The following is a 13,027-nucleotide window of genomic DNA, read 5'->3' as shown; positions in this document are numbered from 1 at the left end:
ATCAGAAATTAGCATTAATTTAAAGTGAAAATGCTACAGTGAAACAGCAGCTGCTGAGATAAACTTTGACATCTGAACAGAATAAAAATAAGTGAACTATTATTTCACTTGCTTGAGGTATAAACAGAGGAACACACACTGCAATAAGGCTTTGCAGGCCAGGAATTAATGTCACCTATGAGGGAATAAATTCACAAGTGGCTTGTAGAGTTGCCATTATCATTCCAAGGTCTTCATTTGAATCGTAGATTTAATTCCATATTCCATCCATTGCTCTTTTGTATTCTCTAACTATTCTACCACATACACATGATCACATACACAAATGCACTTATCCATTTTAAATAGTGTTACACTTAAAAACAGAAAAGCAGGAAAATATATTGCATAAACTTCAGGAAAAAATGGTAAAAAGAAAAGGAAAAGAAGGGCAGTACTTTAACCTTTATAAATGCCATTGTAACTCTCTCCTGTTCTTTGCACAGAATAGATCACAGGAGCAAAGAAAGCATTCCCAGTCTTAATTTTGAATGATTTGCTTTCTGCAAGTTTCATTCAGACCCTCATGAGTATATTTTCAGAGTATTGTGCCAGTTTTTTGCAGTTTTTCAAGTCATATTTCTCTCAAATATAATTTAAAATTAGTCCCAAGAATGAGCACAATGAGTTAAACATTTTGCCTTTTCTGCAGAGCTCAGTATGTACTTCCTTTCTTTAACAAGAAATCACTTTATTATTATTGGAGTGGACACAGCCTGATATAAAGAAAAACTGCAGCTGAACAAGGAAATTGTGTGGAATTCACTGACCAGTGCCAGAGAGGTAAGGTTCAGCATGACCTTCCAGAACAGGCTCATAGACAAGCAGACTCTTTCACAATTTTATGGGTGTTTCAGTAATGTCTACACCTTCTGATGCTTGCCACCCACGGCAAAGTGTGGCAACACAGCAAGAGCAGGGCACAGCTCAGTTTAAAAAATAACGGCAGGGTTTTCATGGTACTGCAGAGGCTTTTTGACATCCCCCATCTGAAGGCTGAGCTGAAAATCTTCTTGAGCAGGTGCAGATTTAATGGGACACGATGGGCGCGTTAGTGCGCAGGCAGCTGTGTTGTGTGTGGTGCATCTGACACAGCTGCAGGAAGGCGGGCACAGAGCCTGCCTGTCCTGTCCGCTACCCAGCCACTCCCTGTGGGATACACTGGAGTTGTGCCTACCCTGGGAAGCGCCCAAAGCCTGGCCTGCAGAAGCAGACTCACCAATTGTAGGCATAGACAAAAACGTGCAGCACCCCAGAGGTGGGGTATAACCCCTGTCTGCCCAGACAACACTCCAAGTGTCTGCCATTTATGGGAGTTCCTATGCTGGATGAGTCCCACTGCTGTCACTGAGGGGAAAACACTGACACAGGCAAGGCAGCCTAGCCGGGTTCACAGAAACAATCTGCTTCAGACTACAAGTCCACTAAAGCACTTTCAGGAGAGAAAGAACAATTTCAAACTGATCCAGGAAAGTATATTTGCTTTTGTGAAGGAGAGCAAAGTAAATTTGACTCAAGAATGTCAAGACAATTATTTTTTACATTTTTAGGTAGAATTTTTTTTTAATCCATGAAAAATAACAGCATTTTTTAATTTTGATAATGCTTCAGATATATTTTGATAAAACAGACTTTGGAAATAAACTTCTGGGGTTTCCCTGCTTCATCACCAGCTGCAAGTGCCCATAAGGCAGAAAAGAATTCCTGATTTTTATTTTTTTTCTCAATACAGTAGTAAAGGTTAAACAATGACGTTTTTTGACTTCAGAATCTTGATAATGAATGTTCCATTAGTCTCATCACATGCAGGAGTTAAATTCAGAAAAATCAAAGATTTAATGACTTTACTTTTTAGGAGCTGGAAGTAAAAAAAAAAAAAAAATCACAAGATTCACCTGACAGTCTTAAGATAGGGGACACTGCTATTATTAATGACTAGTGGGTAAAATATTTCCCTCATCAGGAGATCACACATACTGAGCAACTGCTGCAGCACTATTGCACAGGAGTTAAGTAGCTATTGCATGGTGGATGCAGGTCTGACATAATTAGAGAAGGCAGTATGGCACACTCCAGACACTGATAAATGGCATCATGCCTCTCCTGTTGCTACAAACTTCCTGGAGAAACCTTTCAGTGCTTTGTGTTCCCCATGACTAGAGTAGGGAGAGCAATCAGGTGTCTTCTGGCTCTCTGACCATTTTTCCAGTATGGAAAATCAGACTCCCTGGTCTTTAGTTCCCAATATTCCCTTGCTTAAATCTGCACTACATTTTCTCACCTTCCATTTGTCCAGCAATGACAAAGGCTTTTTTTAACACGGCACAGCAGTTAGAGACTTTCATATTTGACTTCCTTGAGAACTCATGAGCAGATACCATAATCCCAAGAATTTGTTGCTATGTTTTATCCATTTTTTCCATTTATCCATTTTTGTTTTGTCCATTTTTTAAAAATCTTTTTTACTATCATGTTCATTTGAAATAATTCCTCCTCCTCATTCACCCACAAACAGCAACAGATATAGTAACCTTCCAAAGTGCCATGACACTGAAAACCAAGGCAAAGAATTCACCCAACTTTCCTCCCATGGCCTTATCTTCTTTGAGCTTTCCATCACACCCTGACCAGGGTTTCCAGTTCTCCCCACTCTTCAAAAACCTGTGAGGGATTTTCCCTAGATTGCTTAGATTAGGCCATGGTGTTTTCTGAGCCATCAACCTTTGAATTAGGCACAGAACAGAACTGCTGTATTACAAGGAAAAAGAGAAAGAAGAAGAGTGTTTTAAAGTGGAATGAACTACTTTCCAACACGCCATGAGAATTAAATCCACGACCCAAACTTTCAGTCAGTATCCACATGTATTCAGTACTCAGAAAACTTTCTAAACTGTGCAATAAAATACAATACTTGTCTACAGAGTCAAACCCTGAGGTCCTAATTAAAAACAAAACAAACCAAAAGTGTATCTGATTTCAGTGGCATTTGTTTCTACCTAAACATGGTCAATGCAACCTCTCCCCCCAAAAAACCCTAAATGCAGGCAAGAAACACAGCAAAGCAGAACCTGACTTAGGACTCCAGGATTGGGTGCCACACTGTTTTCTATTTGAAGTTTGGCATTATAAAATAATTATATCAGGCCTGCGACCTTTAGTGCCAAGTTTCAGCCTGAAGCTGAGTTATTAAGTGTAAGGGGTGGAAAAGTAAGGTATTTATTATGGCTCTGGTGGTATAACCTTCATTAGAACAGTGTGGATGGAGCTGCTATCAGAAAGACTTCTAAGTTGGTGGTGAAATTATAATTTCTGTCATGTAACACCTTGAGGCAAATTTTAAAACAATTATTTGTGAATGCCACAAAGACATTATCCTACAGCATGCTTATCAATAATACAGCCCCCCAAACTGATTCAGAAGAGGGAAAACATCATGATTCCAATTAAGGACAATAAACTGCACAGGCTTTATTATATCTCAGATATCCCATGAGTCTATACTCTAGAAATGCCTTTTTTCGCTCTCTGATGATAGATATGTATTAAAATGTCCTCTTGTCCACATAAACTGGGGTATTTTTTGCCCAAGCTTTTTCTTTACAGAGGATGAACAAACAAAATTCATATTCAGCCCAGCACCTGCCAAGGCTGTCAGCTGTAGTGTTTGTCATATTTCAATCAAAGCTGAAGCCAGCCAGTCATTTTTATACTGCACAATCCCTACATACTCGAGGACCAGAATTAATGAATTAGCTATTGATTAAATTCCACTCTAGCAAATCCACCGTGGCAAATAAATGAACTACCCGGGGCACATGTAGGCCACGGCCAGACATGTCCGGGCAATCGATCAGTAGTTAGTATTCTTTTGGGATATAAGAACAGCTGATGATAATATGACATGTAGGAAAAGGCAGTGTAGAAACAGAGTCTGTTTCTGGCTGAGCAGATTATAAAGTAGGAAGGCATTTTTGATCCTTTTGCATTCATGTGTTATGACATATTTAGTCTATATATAATAGCAGCAACATGCATAAGTGTTTGCAGTACAGACAATACAGACAAAGGCATACATAAGTTAAAGCCAAGGGCAAAAGATGAGACCCTGAATTGGGTTCTTATCATCAAACAAGCTTTGACTGTATCTATATGTGTGACAGAAAAATAGCAAGCTTAATTTCACCCTTATACAGAGACAAATGCTCAATTCAAGCAAAACATACAAATAGCAAACAAGAAGCTGAAGTCCTAAAGAGACTGGAGTAGCAACTCCATTCTGTTGGCCATTTCTGAAGGCTCAGATGTTAGATACTAGTTATTTTCAAAAGATTTGTTTTTCTTTTGATGACAGAAATGCTGCTAATGAGCATACTCCACCAGAAGAGGAAAATCACAGGAGCAATAACACGAACACAGGAGGTTAACTGCTTTACTGTTGGGGTAATTTTGAAAAATGTGTTTGCAAGTTGAGTTTTATATTGTCTTTGGAAGATGTTAACTCCCAAAGAATCACTGTATAAGCTACTATTTGGCTGCTTCTAAGCAAACTGCACTGCAAATTTGATGCTCCCCTTACAATTGAGAAGTTTGCCCATGCCCATGTGGATGTAGTGGACAGGCAGTTTGCAAACAGTGGTTCAAGGAGACATAGATATGCATGCCTTTTCAGATAGCTTACTAATTCTTACTGCTGTGATAGGTGACTTTTTTTTAACCCAGAATTATTCTAAGTTTCCATTATCAGCATCGCATTGCTCCCTGAACATTAATCTTCCTCTTCTTAACTGACAGCAGAATGTGATAATTTTCATTCCACTACACTTCTTCTCCTAACTATTCCACTAATGCCTTATTTATTATCACAGCACAGTGATACCCAAATGAGTATGTACAATCAACCAAGGGTGAGACTTCTTTGATTGATCTTTCAGTGAAAAAGCTCCAAGACCGAAGATAACAACCACTAAAAACCTTTTCAAAGTGCATACTGAATTCTTTCATGCACCTTATTTAATTTTGAGAAGACAACTTTACATTCTGGTCCCCGTTCTCACTAGAAATGTCCCTGATACATGAAAGCCACCTATAGCACAGTACCTTGAGCCAATTATGTGAATAATGGGCGGTGACAGCTGCTTTGGCTCATCTTCCACAGTGGTGATCTGGGTCCCATTGCTCCTCACGCAGGCATACACTGTGCAGGCTTCAATCTGATGGAGAGGAACAGGATGTTCACATATTCAGCTGCAGAAATTTTTCAGCTCCACTACTTGTTTAGACTTCCTTTACACTGAAGATATAATTCTTTCCTATTTAAGAGATTCCATACAGCCAGGAAAATACTGCAGCTTTGAGATAAGTACATCTGCCAAAGATTTACTGCACTGTATCACATTTTCCCACACCGTTTTCAAAAGAAGGGTACGTAGAGCCCTCTGGCACTAATTGCTGTTTGCTATTAAATTATCACCAAAAGAGTTGCAGTGAACTTGTTTGTCTGCATGTATATGTAGACCCCAGTATACAATTCTGAAAAATTTCAGTATGCAATACTGAAAAAAATGTGCTTTCATTTGAGGCCTTGAGTAATCTTTCTATTCCTACTATATATTCTGACATAAAAATAAAAATAATTTTTCCTTAGTGTGTTCTATTCCTTCATGTCTATTTTGTAAATTAAAAGTAAGAAATGCAAATACAAATTATGCAATTTTTTATGAAAACATGTCACAGAAATAAATTGATATTCCTTCAATTCTTGGGATTGAACTAAGAAAAGTGAAATAGGTAGTGAAGGATCATAACATTGTTTCTGTATTGTCAACAGGGAACTTACTTCAAATTAAAAAAGCGTGAAAATAAAAATAATGCAGTAAGATTACCAGTGAGATGCACACGCATCCAAGATAATATTTTTTGCAGGAAAAGAAGAAAAAGAATCAAAAGGAAAAAAAAAGTAAAGGCATCTTATTTTGGTTTTACCAATCACATTGATGCAGATATAAATACTAGCACAGCAGAAGAGAAGAATAATTAACATCTCAAGCAACAGAAGGTGGCCATGGTAAATTAATATAGAGGGTCTATAAGTGAGGCAGTACACTGAATTTGCATTGTTATTGAGAAAAGACAAACGTGTTTCCAAGTGGCATTCAGAAAGTCATATGTGTATTCATGGATGGAGGTTTGCTGCTTCAGAGGGGCTGGAACATGGAAATCTGTTACAGTGTGCCTGTTACTGTGATGTTTATTTATGGCATGGAGTAACCGGCTGCAAATTTTCAAAATTAAGTATACATGGTACTACTAAGTTTATCTCATATATAATAATGTAAACCAAACCTTCATGAAATAGACAAGAATGGTTACAATTAAGTGTCAAAATCCATTTCTTGAAGAGATTAATACAAAGTCAGGACAGAAAGATTCATTTCTTTATTATTTTTATTATTATGTTTCTGCCCATGGTATTTTGCCTTTCACTAGATATGTGACTAGTAAGGCAAAGAGAGAGAAAAGGAAAAGCAAAGAAAAAATGTTGCACATATTAAGACCATAAAAAGTACTGTGATGATTTCAGAGATCAGCTCTGCTGCCTCCTCAAAACGATAAGGAAAAAAAAATTTGATAATGGGGTGTCAAATGCAACATCATTATTTCACTGTAAGATATATCATGCATGCCTGATGTTTCTTAAACAATTGCAATTTTCTTTTAATGAGTAGGAGTAGAATCTTTGCCTCTTTGTAATATATGTTGGGGCTTTGCTAATGCTGAAGCACAGAGCATTTAAGGAAAAGTAAATGGAGTTTTGACACTTTGAAAAAGGAGATAATGGAAATTTGTGATGAAAAGTGTACACAAACCAAAATATGCTAAAAATAAATATATTCCTTGTATGGATATGCACACAAGCATCAGTGCAAACACATGTCCATGGGTATAAAGAAATTTACAGAACAATATTTTTCTTGGAAATCCAAGTAGAATTAAATAAGTAAAATTAAAGTACGTCACACAACCTAGAAAATATATTCTAACCTGAATATCATACACGGTGAAGGGAGACAAATCTGCCAAAAGAAAGGATCCTGGCTCGCTCATTCCAGTCTTGTACTGCTGGTTATTTACATAGACAGAGTAGCCTGTGACAACACCGTTCGGGTTTGAAGGCGATGTCCAGATGACACGTACAGCTGTACTGTTGATGATGACAACCTCTGGAGGGAACATGCCCTCAGGCTCTAGAAATAAAGGAAGAAACGGAATAAACTCCAGCTGTCTCTGCAAAAGCACTTGTTTAACCAAATGCAGATTAGTATTTAGGTTTAGCAAAGGGTTCACTGCTTATCTGCTTTCCTCTGGTGAAGTTATCACAGTCTGTAGTCTTCTGTAAATTGGCTTATTATACTCTCAGTTAGAAATCATGAGAGCTGATGGTAAAATGCTTTATACCAGCAGCACAGTGTCAATCATCAGTAGTATGTGGCCAGTGAGATATGGTGATAAATTACTCACACATCTGCACTCCCAACATGCAAGTATTATTTTTATGTCTCCCGAATCCTAATTCTTCAAAAAAGAAGAATAGAGCATTTTGCTTTTAAAGCAAGAGACCTGAGACCTGAGACCTGAGACCAAAATACCTTATGTCTGATGGAACGTGACAATATCAGCCTTATAGATGAAGCAATATGCAATATTGCCATTATGTAAATGGTTTCAAATGTTGATTACTCTAGGTAATGATGAAGTCTAACACTTATTTAAAAAAAAAGAAAAAAACCAACACCTTCCTTAGCGTTAAATTACATAATTATCTAAGCATGTCAGAAATAACTATGCAAAGGCCTATTTTTATCATAAGAAACAATCTTTACCAGTTGAAAAATTGCCCTTACCATCAATTCTATTTTATAAACAAAAGGTGCTGACCTTTGGCATGAGAAAGGAAATGGAATCCTCCCTTAAAGTGCTTTGCTAATGACCTGGAACACTTGCTTCTGAGGTAATGATATTATAATGTTTATAATGAGACTTTATAAAGCAAAAAGATTAGAAAGACCATTCTAAACACATTTCAGATGCACAATTTTTTTTTATTATTATTTTATCCTCAACCTACACCCCCAGCTCTGCACTTGCCCACTGACATAGAAATGACTCATAAAGAATTTTCTTAGAGGCTGAACTTGCACCCAGAGTTTCTAGTGACTCAGGAAAGGCCTTATGTACATCTGTCATGTCAAAAGCACGTCGCTTCACAGAGCAAATCTTTTAAAAAACCCTTTAATTGTTTCTAAATTCCACCATTTATTGATATGAACTCAGTTCCAAACTTAGTGCACACAGACAGGAATATGCAGGAGAAGATGAGAACAAACTGGGTTAATATCTGCTATTAGAGCTTTTGCTTCTGTCTCAGTGGGGCTGTTTATTGATCTACCACATGATGACAACCAGCACTTAAGCATTTTAACATTTTAGACCTTTTTCCTTTTATACCGGAAATTTTATAATGGAAGGATGACTGATCTCAACCCTAACAAAAATCAATCAATTTCATTCTCAGATTTTAAGTCAAGCTGCATTCACTGCTAACCAACCTCCATCTGAGGTAGTCACATGCACAACTTCACTGTTAATGCTGTGGACTCCATTGAAAACTTGAGAAAATATCTGGTACTCTGTGTTGGGCTGCAAATCATCTATGACTACAGAGTTTACATCAGCCTGGACCCTCAGAGATCTTCTCTCATCAGTAGAATTCAAGAAGAGGGTGTAGTAAACAACATCTCCTTGTAAATCCTGCAGTGCTAGGAAAAGAAAGGAAAAACATTCGGACATCAACTGGGAAATTTTCAGTCAGCAAATTTCTTATGAAAAACATTCATTGTGAAGAGTAAACCAATTTTTATGCAGAACCTCTTATATATAAGAAAGGAAATATTCCATCAAGTGCCTCCAATCTCACCCATTTAAACAGTGACACAGACTGCTCTCCCTAATTTGTCAAAATAACTAATGGTTCATCGTCCTATCCAACACTGGAGAAAGCTTTCTTTCTCTAGACATCCCCATGAAGACAATGGAATAAAAAAAATAATAGGCAAAACCCACTGCAAGGAGTGAGGTGTAGGCCTTTTTGCTCCTTCCCTTCAAACTACACTTCCCAGAGCCCACTCCAGTCCTGTGTTATTCCTCTAGCCATGAATAAAGGACCTGTGCCTATGCCATAAATTCCACTGACATTCAGCTTTACCCAGATGGCGTTTTGGCCATTCACAGTACAGTGAGAAGCTATGTGTTACTGTTTCAGAACAAGCATGAGGACATAATCTATATTTAAAGCTGTAATACACCCTGAAGCATCAAAAATACAGGGCAAAAACCCCAGATCCTCACATTTCTTTGTAAAATATACTTTACCCAGCACTAACTTCCCCAGAGAAAGACAGAAAAACAGCACAGTTTTCAGGCTACACAGGGAACGATATTCACTGGTCTGAGCTGATGGTTTAGAACAGATTCCAGGCAAGTCTTCTCCATTTTAGTGACTCAGATGTCATCTGTTATCTTATCTGTCCTTTGTCAAACAGTTTAAGTTCAGGTCTGACTAAATGCAACTTCTTTTCCACTAGGCATCGAGATGAAAAGTATAATTACAATGAAAACTGTAAGCACTAACACAAAAATCTTGAAATGACACACCATGCTACTGAACAGGACTCAGCTCACTGAGGAAGAGCACTGATAAAAGCCAAAAGCGTTTTTTCAGACTTAATAATATATGGGTTTGTCATCGAAACTCTTAATCAAGAGTGATACACTATTTTAAGTGGTACTGATACAAGGCCTAAATCCTTAGAAGTCAGAAACTTTCAGAAGGGAAAGACAGCAAGGCAACTTATGTTGATGGCTCCCAAGTTCCCAAAGAAAACACAAAACTAATTAAAAAACTAATATTATAAAAAAAAGAATGAAACACTGACAAACAAAATAGTTAATGTGCTTATTTGCAACATAAGAAGTAATAAAATATGATAAGGTTTGCAAATAATGAACGGCCTCATCTTGGTGTTTAACTTCTACATTCACAAACATATATGGAGGAAATTTCTAAGATATGAATGAAAATAAAACCAGATTGCATTACCTACATCTAGAAGGTCAGGGGTTTAGATTACCAAGGTAATGAAACTTCAGTGAGCTGCTTCAGATCTATTACATTTGTCAGTTTTTATAAGCATGCTCACTTCAGGCATGCAATTATAAAATAAAGAGACTACATTTGTCGCAATTCAGCACCCAGTCCTTACAATATCATTTGCATTTAAGTCATGAAGACATTCCCCTCTGCTGTATTAACAAACCAACTAGAGAAATTGGCTAAATTCATTTTAAGGAGCAGAGCATAAAGAAAGAGAAAGGGAATCTTCTCATCGTGAAGGAATGTAGATGTAAATTTTTATACAAAGGGATGAAATAGGCCACAAAGACAACAGGATTTTGTGTAGTACTGCTTTAGACATGTCTCACAAGTCTGCATTAACTATTTCTTCATTTTCACTATTCTCACTCTGCAGAAAGAGCATCTAATAAATACAAACATGACTGAGAAAAAGCACAATGTGCACATTTTTTTTCCTATTTCTTTCCTCTCCTTTCAAGGACATTTAGGTATATTATAAATCAAGGCAAGGACTGTGTTTCCTCTGAGAGCAAGGCAGGCCATGGTAAGTGATGGCAGGTTAACATCTAGTTACTGGAATAAATACTAAGCACACTTACTTGGTGTTGACCATTCCACTTCCACGGCAGTGTGATTAACAGCACGTGCAACGAGGACACTTCCCTTCTCTGGTAATCCTGCTAATGTAGTAGCTATCACTTCTTCGCTTGATGTATATCCTACCTCGTTGTGCACTATGAGCTTATACTCATATGTTGTGTACCTAAGACATTTTAAAAATAATTAAATGGAATGAAAAATGCAGACATAGAAAATATTTGCTGTAAACCTTCTGCCTGTGCCAAAGTTTTGCTGTTTCTTTTCCCCCTGCACAAAAATTCATCTGTATGGGATGCACCAATGAAGACTTCATAAGAGGCATCTATTTTGTAGAAATTATTCAGCATGATTAACATGGTAACAAAAATAAAACACAGTATTTCACTTCTTCATAGTTTTAGCTTCTGAGGTGTTGAGAGATTATAGCTCAATTCAATATGTAATTACAGCGGTGGCAACCTGCCAAAATTTGGATCAGAATTTAATCAAATGAGGCTTTTTCCTCTTTTGGGAAACCCATTGATTTTAACTTGCAGAGTCTCATTTGTAAAAGGGATTCACCACAGAGTCAGAACTCTTCCACTACAAAAACACCCCAAAAAAGACACCTAGGAGTTCAAACTTATTTAATGAAGTAATTTTCCTCAGAACTGTGCATATTCCAATTACAGAGATTTATTAAAAATTACATGTGTATTTAGTAAACCAAGTGACTGTCACATTATCATTTCTTCCCTATAGCAAAAGTCATACTAATGTACTTTAAGTGGGATTTCATTATCTCAAATTTAATTTCCTCATAAAAAGCCTCCCACAAAACTGCACAAAGACAGAAACTCAGGATCATCTTCAAATTTTCACTGAAGCTGCAGTGGGATAATTGTCTACAGATACAATAAAGAAGCATGCGATAAATGCCTAATATTTAGAGATTTTAGTACAAAAATTACTCACACTGTATATTTACTTTACTTTTTGTATTTATTTTAGATGCTTTACTATAACACCCCGATTTTTAAAAGAGCTAAGCTTTAGCAGTCGCACTGAGAAGAAAGCAACTTAATGGGAACTCACTAGCTCCAAGTGTAACTCTAAGCATTGACAAACAGGGAAAAATATACAAAACACATCTTCTTTCTCTCCCTGCTTCTTCTGTCACTTGCAGACATTTAATTTTTTCCTGGACACTGTAGCACACATACAATAAAAGAAAAAAGAATGTACTGTAGTCTTGGAGCTTACTGATGAGAATTTGTGATTCATGTTTTTGATCCATATTTTCAACAATGAAAATCAAACGAGTCTGTTGTAGCCTGTTAGAAATGAAGAAACCATCTGACAAGATCAGTAATTCTGAAACACACTTAAAGTATGACAAATGAAAATAAAGGCTGATATACGAATTTTCTTTTGGGAAAAATAAGGCTTGAGTGTTTGAGCATCTTCTCTCCAGCCATAAACTCCTGAGCTGTTAACTGCAAAAACATAGTTGCAGGTTGCAGAACCTTCCCCGGGAGAAGTGTTCAGGTGTGTCCAAGGGTTAGGCACACTTTTTTGGCCATAGCTCATTCAACCCAAAATGTCATGGTGCCTAACGATCGATCACTGAGGCTCTGTCTGAAGGTATTGCCACCTCTGAATTGCTGACATAACTGCTACATACAGTAAAAAATGCTGCTGCACTAAAATATGCAAAGCTAAAACCAAGGATGATTCTATGCAGACTTCCAAGCAGGGCTGAGAGAAAGAAATGGACACTTGGGCAGGAGTGGTACAAGAACAGCTCTGTGAGCAGTTATTGCAACAGATGGAATGAGCAGAGACTTGCAGCAAGCAGGCAGAAGCAAGCCAGAGGCAGCAGCCCTCAGCTTGCTTCAGTGTGTCTCTGACAGGAGCAGAGGTCACGTTCTCCTGTTTCCCATTGTGCTCAGGAGGGATGCTCACTCAATTTTTACAGAAGTAGAAGGAAAGAACAGATATTTGAGCGTCAGTGATTGACTGGAGTTTTCATAAAGCACACCAGCACACAGAACACACGCACCCTGAAACCATCCATGAAGGTTTTCCTGAGACTTTACTTAGAAAAACCCAATGCAGAATCCATGCTGAATCTTCCATTACAATTTCTTCATTTGTGTGTTTTGTCTTAAGGAGCAATAGCCTTGACTTCAAGACACAGAAACTAAGGTTGATCAA

The 13,027-nt window shown here is 37.5% G+C and overlaps 1 protein-coding gene across 1 annotated transcript in view; it reads right to left on the bottom strand.

Moving 5' to 3' along the window:
* USH2A (usherin) overlaps positions 1-13,027 on the bottom strand; it is a 375,341-nt gene that overhangs the window by 104,607 nt on the left and 257,707 nt on the right. The window contains exons 44-47 of the mRNA XM_066546427.1: positions 10,831-10,994; positions 8,646-8,855; positions 7,081-7,283; positions 5,137-5,249 (exon numbers count right to left, since the gene is read on the bottom strand). Of these exons, the coding sequence (XP_066402524.1) occupies positions 5,137-5,249; positions 7,081-7,283; positions 8,646-8,855; positions 10,831-10,994 (690 nt within the window). The remainder of the gene's footprint in view (positions 1-5,136; positions 5,250-7,080; positions 7,284-8,645; positions 8,856-10,830; positions 10,995-13,027) is intronic.

The sequence above is a fragment of the Molothrus aeneus genome, chromosome 3, assembly GCF_037042795.1.
Source record: "Molothrus aeneus isolate 106 chromosome 3, BPBGC_Maene_1.0, whole genome shotgun sequence".
NCBI classification, from domain to species: Eukaryota; Metazoa; Chordata; class Aves; order Passeriformes; family Icteridae; genus Molothrus; species Molothrus aeneus.
This window is presented reverse-complemented; position numbering and strand designations above follow the sequence as displayed.